Source organism: Lycorma delicatula, chromosome 1, assembly GCF_047948215.1.
Source record: "Lycorma delicatula isolate Av1 chromosome 1, ASM4794821v1, whole genome shotgun sequence".
In the NCBI taxonomy this organism is placed as follows: domain Eukaryota; kingdom Metazoa; phylum Arthropoda; class Insecta; order Hemiptera; family Fulgoridae; genus Lycorma; species Lycorma delicatula.
The window spans coordinates 397,381,600-397,395,445 of NC_134455.1; the positions used below are offsets into that span (position 1 = coordinate 397,381,600).

At 31.8% G+C, this 13,846-nt stretch overlaps 2 protein-coding genes across 7 annotated transcripts in view; one reads left to right on the forward strand and one right to left on the reverse strand.

Moving 5' to 3' along the window:
• LOC142317393 (zinc finger MYND domain-containing protein 10-like) overlaps window positions 1-5,400 on the forward strand; it is a 61,037-nt gene extending 55,637 nt beyond the window's left edge. Inside the window, exon 11 of the mRNA XM_075353926.1 lies at window positions 583-5,400. Within this exon, the coding sequence (XP_075210041.1) occupies window positions 583-652 (70 nt within the window). The 3' untranslated portion in view covers window positions 653-5,400. The remainder of the gene's footprint in view (window positions 1-582) is intronic.
• Window positions 5,401-5,975: 575 nt separating this feature from the next.
• The window catches only part of LOC142317391 (uncharacterized), a 207,688-nt gene continuing 199,817 nt past the window's right edge, over window positions 5,976-13,846 (reverse strand). For all 6 annotated transcript variants that reach the window (XM_075353921.1, XM_075353922.1, XM_075353920.1 and 3 more), the window contains one exon: window positions 5,976-9,808. In XM_075353921.1, the coding sequence (XP_075210036.1) occupies window positions 9,379-9,808 (430 nt within the window). In that variant the 3' untranslated portion in view covers window positions 5,976-9,378. The remainder of the gene's footprint in view (window positions 9,809-13,846) is intronic.

Genomic DNA, 13,846 nt, shown 5'->3' on the forward strand with positions numbered 1-13,846 from the left:
CCTTGATCTTCTGATTTGACACCTCTGGACTTCTACGTATGGGGAATTGTCAAGAATGATGTATATCAACAAAAACCAGCAACAGTCGTCGAGCTATTTAAAAAAATGGTAAAGTCATGTGCTGCCATTAACGCCAGCTACACTAACAGCTGTAATTCGGTGTGCAGTTTGGCAGTATGAGCGAGTATAGAGCGTTGCATAATACTCTTTCGGTGCCAAAAATTGTGACGTCAAGTCAAATTTGTCACGAGGTGTGGACTAGAAAACAGTGAGTATATTTTTTTGGACCCCTCTGTATATTCTTTCCACCTATAGCTGTAGCAGTTATAGCAGCATATATCACTAGCCAGTAAAAGTAAAATTGAAATATTTGAAGCATTTTAGGTTAAAACATTATGACTAGTTTTTTTTTTTTTTACAAAAGAGGGAAAATTTCACAGTGAAGGAATTTTCATATTAGTCCAATAGTTTGAGAGATTTCTTCAGATAAATAAACACTATGTCTTATAGGATAAATATCCATTCTGCTTTAGTTATGAGCATGTTTTGTATATAATTTGTTCATTTTCATGTTGTTTTCAGAGAGTGCCAAGTCAAGGCATGGCCAAAGCATAAAGATGTTTGTAATTATATTCAAGAAAAGGCCGGTTGAAGTGGAAAGATTGACAAACGACGAAGGAAATTCAGTTTGAATTAACTAGGACAAAGTTTTATTTGAAATGAAACGAACTAGTTGTTTGTTTGTTAGATTGAGAAGAGATTAAATGTCTAATTATAAGAAACAATGTTTGTATAATACATTTACGGAGGAAGGATTGATTTTAGAAATTTTATTTTGTCTAGGTCATATGGAAATGATTTTATGAATGTTTTAGTTATTTATTGAATGTATTTTTTTAATGAAATTACTGTATTATAAAGAACGCATTGTTTTTCTTCTAATAAATTTAAAATAGAATATTTGTTTTGATTAGTTACCGATAGATGTTAATTATATGCATTATTGTTTAACTTAACTGATCCTTGAGAAATAGTGTTAAGTACATCTTCAATATTTTATCTTCACATTCTTCAGTTAATTTTCTGGATGCTACTTTCTGAGATTTTCCAGAGATAATTTTTTAATTTCAATCGTACAATATCTTCCTAACTTGTCATATGTAGTGATAATGATAGGTTAGGTTTGGGTCAGAACCATTTGGAAAGAAAATAGTTTACTTTTTTATCTAGAACTCAAAATAAGTAATTTAATTAAAATTATAAGAATTAAATTTTATTTTGTTATTTGCAATTTAATAAAGTAAATTTATACCAAATATAATAATGTGCTTTTTTATTTTAATTTTTGGGTTATACAACAATTTTCCCAGAAATTATTGGAGATATGATTTTTGAGACCTGATTTTTTATGTAAAATTGCGTATGTAACTTATATTGTTCAATAATTTGAGTTTTAGTACAGGATTATTTGACCCTTGCAGAAAATATTTAGGCATACCTTTTCACGTATTGTATCTTGGAAATAAAGCATTTTTAATTATGTGAACTTTTTTCATTTTATTGATGAGAGTAGTATACCTTTAAAGTATGAAATTATATATACAGTGGCCAACAAAGTAATCTGAAAACAGTATTTTTAACAGAAAATATTGTTTTTAAAAGAAAAAAAATGTTTAATTGTCAAATTTACTCAAATTTAATTGTGTATGTGTCCTTTGTTTTTTATTATCTCATTAATCCCCTTTGGCATAGATTCCACTAAGGTAGAATAATGATTTTTGATGTCTTCATCTCGAAACCAAACCTGTATCACTGAACTAATAAGGTCGGTTTTGTGCTACAATTCATTTTCCTAAGTCTTCTTTTTAGTATGGCCAATAAATTTTCATGGGATTCAGGTCGGAGGAGTTCCCTGGCCACGAGAGCACTTTAATATTTTGGCTTTTGAAGATCTCTTTTGCTTTCTTTTACATATGACAAGGAGGGCTCCTGTTGAAAATTAGTTCTGGGTTCTTCTTTATAAGTGGGATCATTTTTCTTTGGCATTTGTTAATGTATCTGTCCGATTTCATCATATCATCCACAAGCATAAGTGTTTCTGGCCCTTCAAGTGTAAAACATTCCCAAAACATCTTTTTGGCTAGGTATTTGGGAGCTTGTTGCAGGTGTGTTGGTGTATTAGTCTTCTCATCTGCTGACGTACAAATGTTGGCTACTTTCTCCCCATGGATAAAGAAATGAGTCTTGTCTGAAAAAATAGCTTTTTCCCACATCATTCATCCCAATTGGGGGTTGAATTACTGTACCATGCGTATCCTTTAGAAAGGTGTCAGTGAGACTATTATGCTATATGTTGCACCTGTCGGGACTCACCATTTCGCTTTTAGATGTTACTTAGACATTTTGCTATGGACCTAGCGACTCTTCTTTCTGGCTGTTATAGGTGGTTATAGAACAGTTTCGCAGGAGGCAGTCTGTGTTACAGCCGCAGTTAAGCCAGTAGATATCTTGGTCAATGAGCGTAAGGAATGCTACATTTCCAAGGTAAATAACCTATTGACGTCAGAATGAAAGCACGAGATTGAAGACCAGGGCCTTGCGTCTTGGCAGGTTAGGTGGGACGAAACCCCCACAGGTCGTTACAAGCTTGGTATATTTCCTAGAGTGTCTGATTTAGATGCGATTAGATGCGTTTCCCCCCAATCGGTATATCACAGTTTCTCTCTGGGCATGGTGCCTTTTTGTTGGTTTGACTAGGTTTCATTTGGTGGATTCGAGTCAGTGATTGTGGGACTGATGATACAGTGGCCCAGTCCTCTATGTCTGTCCCCGAAATGAGGTCGAACGTTCACAAGCTGTTAGGGAACTTGAGAGAATTCATTCCTTTCTGGATCTCTGTATTAATTGGACGATCTGCGAGGAGTGGTCTATAATGTTTGGTTTTCTTCGCGCCCTTGCAGTATATAGTCCATTCTTTATGTCCCTTTGCCCATTGAAGCCTTTTTGTCTTCATACCTGTGTTAGTAACTGCTTCTTTTTAGGTTTCCAAGCAATCCTTTTCGCTGCCAACAATCTTCTACAGACTGTCATATCAGTAATATTAGTCCTGCTGGCTCTCAGTCCCTATTAAGGTCAACAGCTGACAATCTTAGATTAATTTTGCTTTTTCTTATTAGTAATCGATCCTGTGTATGCATAGTTTTCTTTTTCTGTCCAAATTTTCCATCTCTCTTTGGAGAAAACAGAACCTGTTTCCCTAAATCTTTTCACGATTTCATTTACAGTACCTAACCCCACACTACACTTACTGGCAATCTGTATTTCAGTCATTTGTGTGTGCTGGGACAGAGCAACAGTTTTTGACCGCTTTCGTGGGGTTATATATACATTGTATTAAGTAGAATTGAATAACAAACTTATAACAGAAACTCACAAGTCATCAAAAACTAATTGACAATGAATTATAAAGCACAAAAACCACTAACCCTGTTTGTATATGAACTAACAACATAACCTGAAACACTAAACAGCAAGCAGTCTGCCACAGAATGAAAATTCTCTACAACAGAACAAAAATTCCTTTTGTTCGGATTAATTTATTTGCTACTGTATATTTTCGTATTTAAAAATCTGTGTAAAAAATTCCATCGAGTTCAGATGTTTTTTATATTTTACCAAAAAATATTAATTTTCTTCCCAGTGTTCACTAGTCACAAGGAACTTGCTATTAGGAAACAGTAATACATCAAATTCAGATAGTAGCTAAGTTCCCTCATCTTTCCCAGACAGGTGTCTGGGAAAATTATTTTATCCAGAATAACTGTATGCTTTAAATCAATAGAAAATGGCCAAAAAAATGTATATTATTGTGTTTGAATTGAAGTTATTGATTTAAAATTGGATGATAATTTTTTCTGTTATTTTTATTATTAAATTTCATCATAATGTGTGTAACCAGTCATGTTTAGTATGCACATTTGTGCAAGGAAATGGTAATATTTAAAATTATGTAGAAAATATGAGGGGTTATTTTTTTTCAAGGTCTGATCGGTCACAAAATTAAAACCACAGTGAAAATAAAAAAATTGTTATTTGTAACAAGTACTTACTTTTTAGTTACGCTATTTCTGTACATAGTCGCCACTCCGATTTAGACATTTGTCATAGCGTGGTACCAACTTTCCAATACCCTCGTCATAGAACAGAGCCACCTGTGTTTTCAGCCATGTTTCTACGCTGGTCTGTGCCAAAATGTTGTCCTCCTAGCCAGCCTTTCATGTGAGCAAAGAGGTGAAAATCGGATGGAGCCAAGTCTGGGCTGTATGGTGGGTGATCCCAATGAAAACGCTGCAGGAGCTTCTTTGTTACAGCTGCAGTGTGTGGCCAAGCATTGTCATGGAGAAAGACAATACCTGATGACAACATTCCTTTTCTCTTATTCTGAATTGCTCTTTGTAGACGTTGATGAGTCACATAGTATGAAGCTGCAGTGATGGTTGTGCCGTGTTCCATGAATTCCACCAAGAGAACTCCATTCCAGTCCTAGAACACAGTAGCCATACACTTTCTGTTAGAGAAGGTTCGCTTGAACTTCTTTGGTTTACTGGGAGAATGAGAATGCATCTGCTGTTTTGGAGTGTTCTTTTGTTTCTTCAGTTTCAAAATGGACCCGTGTCTCGTTCCCTGTGATAATTTTGTTCAAAAAATCTTCTCCTTCATTGTGGTAGCACTGGAGAAACGTTAGGGAGGCATCCATTCTCATTGTTTTGTGATGGTCGGTCAGCATCTTGGGAATCCATCTCGCACACAGTTTGCAGTACTGAAGTCTTTCACCCACAATGGTGTAGAGAGCAGACCTTGAAATTTCAGGAAACGAATCTCTCAATACAGAAATTGTGAACCGACGATTTTCTCGAATCGCCTCATCCACTCGCTCAACGAGATCATCGGTTGACACTCACTTCCTTCCCTGACCCCCTGCATCATGAACATATCTATACATCCTACTTTAAAGTTCGTGCACCATTGTCGCACTTGGCTCTCACTCATTGAAGTTTCACCGTACACATTACTTATTCGTCGATGAATTTCAGCTGCATTACATCCCTCAGCCTGAAGAAATCGAATTACCGCAAGCACTTCACACTTGGCGGAAGATGCTATTGTTGTAGACATGTTTACGCGCTAGCTGCGTGTTCAGAACTAAACGAAGTGACGTGGCGTGATTGAAGACCATATGCACAAAAGTTCATCCGATTTTTGGGCGGGTTTTTATTTTGCAACCAATCAGACCTTGAAAAAAAATAACCCTTGTAATATAGTTGATGGGTAAAAATAAGAAACACATGTAGAAATAAAAAACAACAGATTTTTTGATACATTATATTAATAATTGTATATATTATCACAGCAACAATACTTTAAACATTTCTAATTTACACTTCATCTTGTTAGATACAAATTAATATAAAATATCTTATATTCATATTTTCTTCAAAGTTAAGTAAAATATGATTTATTTGTGTTATATGCATTTATATTTATACCAACTGAATGTATAAGTTAATAATTATTGACAAAAAGTCAATACATTTTTATAGCATGTGTTTAAAATTATTACAATTTTTTTAATAAATACCATATTTTTATTGTAACATTATAAAAAATATGTGAATCACCATATTTGCAATCAAGCTTCTTTCATATGTACATTAAAGCTAATTTGTGTTTGTGTATGAGTATATGTGATTTTATACTACACATACACTCAAACATAGTACATTAATACATATGCATACTTCAATAAACTAAAACATTGCTTTACGAGAACTTATTTTTTCGTTACTTAATATGCTTATTCCCAATCGTTGTCAAACATTATTATTTTAGCAGTTTAAAAGTTTATATAATATTATTATTATTATATATATTCTTTTATTTAAATACTGCATTTCATTATTTTTATCTACATCTTACTAACTATTCTAACTGTTACATTATCTAATTTAATCTATTTAAAGTTGTATAAAAAATCTTACTGATATTTATTTGGTGTCAATTGTATAATACAAAATATATTCATGATATAAAATCTCAACAAAAAAAAATCATTTTATAAATATTATAATTATTGTCTTTAAAAGTATACAAAAATAATAAATTACCATGACTGTATGCCATGTAATATAGTATAATTATTTTATAATTTGTTGTTTCATCTTGACTGGATTCTGTGGTATATTTTACAGTTAATAATTTGTACTTTGCAAAATTTTCTTCATTTTTTGTTATAATTTTTTAGGACTATCCTGAATATGAACAACAATTTAATTATCACTAATTGTTAAAGTATTCCAATATTATTATTGTTATTACAATAAATTATTGTTATTTGATCATTAATACAAACAGATTCTTATAAATCATTTCCTGCCGATTATTTATTGATTTCTAGGCTATGTACAATTATAAATTATACAGAATATTTGGACAAGTCAGTGTGCAGTGTGTTTAAATATCAACAAATAACATTCTGTGGTTACTACTCTTCACCGAACAGATTGTTTTTGTAGTTTTTTTGTCTGTATCGCTTCAAAAAATGTTGAAAATATGCTTGACATATATTATTTATAGATGATGCTTTGACTCATTTCAACAATATATTAATTTCAAAATATTTGTTGTGATTGAGATCTCTTATGTTTAATATCTAAGTTGATTAAAAGAAGGACTGAAGGTCCCAAATCCAAAACAATTCAAAACCCAAAGGACGGGTTTGACCTTGGTTGGACTAAGTTTTAATGTGAAACCTATCTTCATTGAAGAGACTTGTAATTGTTTTTCTACTGGGTGATTTTTTAGTCCTGTTATCCAATTGTTAATGTCTGGTAATATTTTTCTAAGAAAGGGAAATTTTGTTTTGCGACACGAAGTTAGTAGCGCTACTCAACCGATGTAGATATGGCAGTGTGAGTTGATTCTCCTTGAGCTGTGTAAATTTTTGTGCCGTTTCCGGTCATGTTACGAACAGAATGTCTTTTACCATAGAACGAGTTTTCATTCTGGAACAATATTTTGCTACAAAATCGTACGCGAGTGTAAAAGAATCATTTCAGATTAAATTTGGTGGTGTTCCTCCGCCAGAAAAATGTCAATTTCTAGGCTAGCAAACCGATTTCCAGAGACAGGTAGTGTTTGCGACAGAAAACGTAGCGGTCAACCATACTCGCTTGACAGATGACGTTTTAGTGAAAACAAGATTGCTCAATTCTCTACGGAAAAGTTTAAGAAAATTTTTCACGCAAGTCGGTTTGTTATATTCGAGTGTTCAGAAAGCTGCTAAAAAATTGAAATTTTATCCATATCGTGTACGATTAGTCCAAGAGCTTCAGCCTTCTGATTTAAACAAGCGATTGCAATATTGCCATCGGTTTAGGTCTCTCATAAATGATAAGGAAATCAATTTTTAAACACAGTGTTCTTTAGTGATGAAGCTTGGATCCATCTCAATGGTTATGTGAACAGTCAAAACCGTCAAATTTGGGCGGTTGAAAATCCTAATGCTTTACAAGACAAATTTTTGCATCCTGAAAAAATCGGTGTGTGGTGAGCGATATCTCGTCATCGTATAGTCGGACCTGTATTCTTCGAACAGAAAGTAAATGGTGAAGTATACAGGAATATTGTGCGCCAATTTGTATCCCTCCTGGAATCTCAAGAACGGTATTACTGGTTTCAGCAAGACGGCGCTGCATGCCACACGTCTCCAGAAACCGTGGATTTTCTGCAAGAGTTCTTTGATGATTGAATAATAAGCAAGGGCTTATGGCCTCCAAGGTCCCCAGACCTCACATCTCCTGACTGCTTTTTATGGGGCTATATTAAGTCCGAGGCCTTCAAAAACAATCCTCACGCTATTCATGAACTTAAAGTCAATATTACAGACTTAATCACGAATATTTCCAATGCAACTCTTAAAAAGGTTTCTGCTAATATGCTGAAAAGAGTCTGTGCGTGTATAACCGCAAGGGGTGGGCATTTTGAACATATTCTTTAACAATTATGTAAGTAGTAGCTTTTTATTAAATCTCTTTTGTAAGTAACAAATACATTTTTTTATTCCACTTAAATTTCCCTTTCTTAAATTACATTTAAAATTGGGTATCAGGACTAAAAAATCACTTTGTATAACTGTAATCGATTCTTATAAATGGAGATCAATAAATTATGCTAGGTTCCACAAAAAATTATTGTTATACTGCTGCACTTGACAGAAAAAACATTCTTGAATGCCATTTTTAAAGTATGGATCATCTTCAAGGGCTTTCAGGATAAATAGCTATTGAATTTGAGCTTATTATTATGTTGTTGATAGATGAATCACTCAATGGATTCCCTCTTAGAGGGATCACTAAAATGAACTCACCAAGCAGGCTCAGATAAATGAATCTTAACAAAAGTGCAAAAATATAAATCAAACCACATACAGACTGATTAAAATGTTTTGAAACAAACTAAATAATTATTAGGGTTATAAATTCATACAGTAAAATTACTTTCATATATTTCATGAGTTTTTTTATTAGCTTGAAATGTTTATTAAATTGTTAATCAGTAAACAGCCATTAATTTATAACATACACAGTGACTTTCTGAAAGCATGTATAATGGTTTGTTTCATACTGATAAAACCTGACCAAAAAATTATGCCACTGTTTTAATTCCCTTGCCATATCAATGTTAATAATGCTATTGTAATTTGCCTCTTTTTTTTTTTTAAATAAAATAAATGTCTTTTTTAATGTAGTCATTTTTATCTATGAAGTAGTTTTCACATTTATAATTTTATTGTGGATTATTTTAAATAGTTTTTTTTTAAAGGGATGTGATATTCAGTTTACTTGAAACATAAAATTATATAGCATAATTATTTGAAAGAAAAATTGCTTAAGCATAGTTTTGGCATTTTTAATTAATTATCTCTTTTAAATGATTCTCTACTTTTCATTGAAGATGTAAATTATTGTTTTTTTTTTATTAAAATTTATGTATATATTTCAGAACTGATTGAATAAAATCATATCTGTTAAAATGGAATCATTTTTTTGTTATTTAGGCAGATGACAATTTTTGTTAAAAAAAACACAAAATTTCTTTGCAGTTGAATTTTAAATAAATAAATCTTTAAGTTTAAAAAAATATTTAATAAAATATTAAGTAGTGAATACCTTTATTATTTATTACCACAGCTGAATTAAAATATATTTGGCAGTGAGAAAATTCTCTTAAAGCCTCCAGTCTTTGGCAGTATAAATTTTTCACCAGTTTTGAATAAAATTTTAGTAAACATTTTTTTATTTTGTATCAAATCACATAGTATCATTGCACTGTAACAGTACTAGTCTCTTCACTAACTGTTGTTGATGTCGTCGTCCATTCAGTTGTCTGTGAATTTTCTGTGGTTCCAGGAGATTCTGTTATATTGAACTTTGATTGTCCCCACATCCATAATTTAGTCATAGCACTTTCATCTGGTTTTGTATCTGTCCTCGGATCAGCTTTTACGTCGATCGGTTGCAATTCAGGTATCGAAACATTATTTGAGCTTCCTGCTTTTTGAGATTCTTGTCGTAATGTTTCCAAGAAGTTATCGACAATCGAAGGTTGATGTTCTATCGTCATGTTTGGTGGTCCTTCACGATGTAAATAAGCGACTGGCCAATGTAAAGGACGATTGGAGTGCGGATATGGATAATAATGTTCACTACATGGTCTCCATTGATCTTTAGCGGCACTGCCCACATAGCACCTGTGTTAAAATACAATATGTTTTAGTTATATAAATGAATACTTTTTCTCTTATGAGAATGATATAATTAACATGACTAAAAATTTATGAATATGAGATAATTAGTCTTAACTGAAAGGATGCTAAACTGCATTCTATAAATTCTGATGTTTCTGCAACACTCAAAACATCTGAAGTAGTAGATCTGGAGATTAAAGGATGTGAAGTACATTTTTTTAATATAGGTTAGTTATTTATGTAGATCACTTCAAAAATGGATAGATATTAATTCACTGTTCAGAAAACATTAATGAAAGAGTACACATTTATGTATATGTAATAAGTTGAATGGAGTTCAGAATATTTTTTTTTTCAATTTATGTTATTTAAAAATTTCTTGATTGAGGAATATTTTTGTAAACTAGAACCTTTAATAGTACTTTAAATAAATGCATGGGGAGTTCTTTTAAAAGGTTCAGTAATTTATTAAAAATGGTAGTAAAAACAATAAATAGGGCCTTTCTCATGAGCAGTATTTGTATTGAGTCTCATGAATCGTATTTACTGGTGCCAAACAATGATATGACAGCCGATTTTTAAATCTTGAAAGCTCATTCTGACATTTTGAGGGAACCCTAAGAAATTATATTATATGTTTAGGTGGGAATTTATGCAAGCATGATAAATATTTTAATAATAATGACAAGATTAGCTTATTATTAACCTATTCCGCCACTTTGACGAGGTAACTACTCAGAAGATGACACGACTTTACGACAGCACGAGTGCTACTCGCCATGTCGCAATGTAGCCTGGTCGTGTGTTCTGTTGACGCGTATCACTCGCTGCGTGTTTTATAAGAAATATTGTACTCTATACTTCGTGCTTTCATTGTTAGCAGTGGAAGTATATTATTATTTGTATGGAACAAAATAAAGGCGTAAAATTGGGAAAAAGGTTTAAATTTTTGACGTCGTATTACGTCACATTTCAGGTACAATATAAATTTTATTTATTTATTTATTTACATATTAATTATAAATTTGAATACAGTAATAATTAATTTTTTTTTTTAAACACCATGGCCATAAATATTGGACAATCTGTTGAAATTTTCGCGGCATTCATGTGTTTGGTTTGTTTACGGTGTTGTTGGCTAACCTCATGTTCGTGTTATAATTTATAATCTTAGTAGTATTTTTTCGCGGAAAAATGTCTGAATATTTAACAGATTTTCACATTGAGGAACTACTTTTAGAAAGTGAAAAGGGTAATGGTGATGATAATGTGGCGCGTGCAATGAAAGTGATCGTGAATTTGAATCGGTTGATTGTGGTAGTAGTACTTTCAGTAGTAGCATTATCAGTAGTAAAAGTAGTAGTAGTAGAATAAAGAAAGCGGTTCCTTGAAAATGTAAAATTAATTCTGTTTACTGGTGAACCGGGAATTGACGTTGATGTCATGAATAAGATTTCTAAAAATTGTAGTGAAGCATCTGTTCTAAATGAAATTTTGTGATGACTTTTACAAAATTATTGCTTTAGATACTATCAGGTATGCAAATTAACATAGGCCTAAACTGTAAGAAATTACATTATTTATCAGTGGTTTGATGATAACAGTGGACGAGCTAAAGAATTATTTTGCTCTAATTATATTAATTTTGCAAAATCCCAAACCGAAATTGCGACATTATTGCTCTAAACGAGCTATAATCCATACTTCTATGTATAAGGAAATAATACCATTCAAACGCTTTGTATCGATAAGCAAATATCTAAATTTTGCACATGATGTCAATAGGATAAAAAAATTAAACCGATCATAGAATATTCTAATATAAAATTCCAAAATGTTTATACCCTTATGAAATGTAGAGGTAGGTTGTACTATATCCACACTTCAACAAGGACAAGAAAGCATATTTTGGTCACAAATTTTATAAATTGAATGAATTCTATCCAGCTACTGCTGGAAATTTTCAGTATATTATGGGCAAGATGAGCGTAATGAAATGCTGGCTAGTGAAGCTATAGTGTTAGAACTTTCAAAGGATATAGAAAAACAAGTATAAACATTGTTTTTAGACTACTGGTTTAGCTCACCAAACCTTTATACAAAATTATTCGTAAACAGTACCTATGTTGTAGGGACTGTTAGGCATGATAGAAATAATATGCCGACCAAATTTGCTTCTCAGCAGCTTCCCATGGGAGAGTGTAATTATCAAAGTGCCGAAAGCATTTTATGTGTAAAAAGGCAAGATAAAAAACAAGTTGTTAGTTATAACCACCAAACATTCAAAACCTGATATAATTGTTACTGGAGCTATTAGAAGAAAAAGAGTTTGAAATCAAGTTGAAATGATTCCATTTGTCAAGCTCCAGTGTATAATTGATTATACCTTAGGAATGAGAGGTGTGGATAAACATGACCAAGTTTTGACATGTTTTCCTCTAATGAGGCACTATGTCAAAAGCTACAGAAAAATATTTTTCTACATGTTCGATATGGTTATTTTAATGTCTGTAAGTTTTGGAAAAAAATAAGTAGAAAAGATACCGTAAACTTTACACAATAAGTTATTTTCATTTGAGTATTTGTGAATCTGTTATTCCATCAACAACTCGCCTGCTGTATAAAACTAGGTAGACCATCTACTGGCGCAACACCTGTATACCTAGAGACAAAGCAGTGGGCTCATTTTGTTGAAAAATTTCCTGCTACTGCTAAAAAACCAAATCCAACAAAAAGATGCTTTCTTTAGGCAAAACAAAAAAAAAAAAAGAGTGAAATTATATGGCAGAGTGAGAAATGTCAGATTCCTCTTCATGTACCACAATGTTACCAAATTTTTCATTCAATAACAAATTTTTAAATATGAGTAAAAACTAAATGTAAGATAAGTTATAAGGTTTAGGATAGTAACTAAAGTTAGGCTAATTTAATATAGATCACTAAATTGTGAACAAACACTCGGATTTAGGCCAAAATCGAATATTTTAAAGAAAAATGAAATAAGTCGTATCTCAAAAAAAAAGTTAAGAAACTGTTTTATGTATTTTTTTTTATTAGATTTAAAATATGAATTTTTATTACAGTGAATAAAAAAATAGTGTTTTCTTTTTCAATGTATATTGTAGGCTGAATGGGTTAAGATACTTCAAAGCAGAACAGTATGTAAAATGAAGTTACAACAGCTGTGATCAGAGCCATCTATCATAGAGCAGCCTGGTAGATCGCTGAAGTTAAGACTATTGAATGCTGTTTGCTCCAAACTGTTTGTATTTTTTTAATGTGTAATGTTCTTAGTAGTCAATTCCAGTTAAAATTCAAAGAAAACATCATTTATCATAATGATTACAAATATTACAGTATTTTAATAACAAAAAAAATATAATTTGAATCTGAAATTCAGTTTTGCGTTACATTATGCATAGAGTGCGAAATTGTTAAATAACTTTTAAATAAATAAACATAGAAAAATGAAATTTATCAGTTCTAATTACATCAAAACGAACTGTTTTTCATTATGAGACTACCACATCCCAACCATGAACCAACATAAAAATTCAAAATGTTGAGAATAGGTTGATAAATATTATTTTAAAGATATTAAAAATACAAATTTTGAAGTAATAAATTTTGGACTACGATCCTAACTAAAATGATAACCATTTTCTCAACCGATTTTAAAAGGAGCTTCCAGCACACCCCAAATAGCCCACCAGGTTAGTCTAGTGGTCAACTCATCATCAATAAGCTGATTTCAAAGTTGAGAGTTCTAAGGTTTTAATCCTAGTAAAGGCAGTTACTTTTTTATATGGATTTAAATACTATATCGTGTTCTTTGGTGGTTGGGTTTCAATTAACCACACATCTCAGGAATGGTCAACCTAAGACTGTATAAGATTACACTTCATTTACATTCATACATATCCTCTGAAGTAATACCGTATGGTGGTTTTAGAGCCTTAACAGAAAATAAAGAGAAGAGTACATCCCAAAGAGGATCTCATACTGATAAAAGGTAGGAGAAATTGCTAAATTTTATTCACT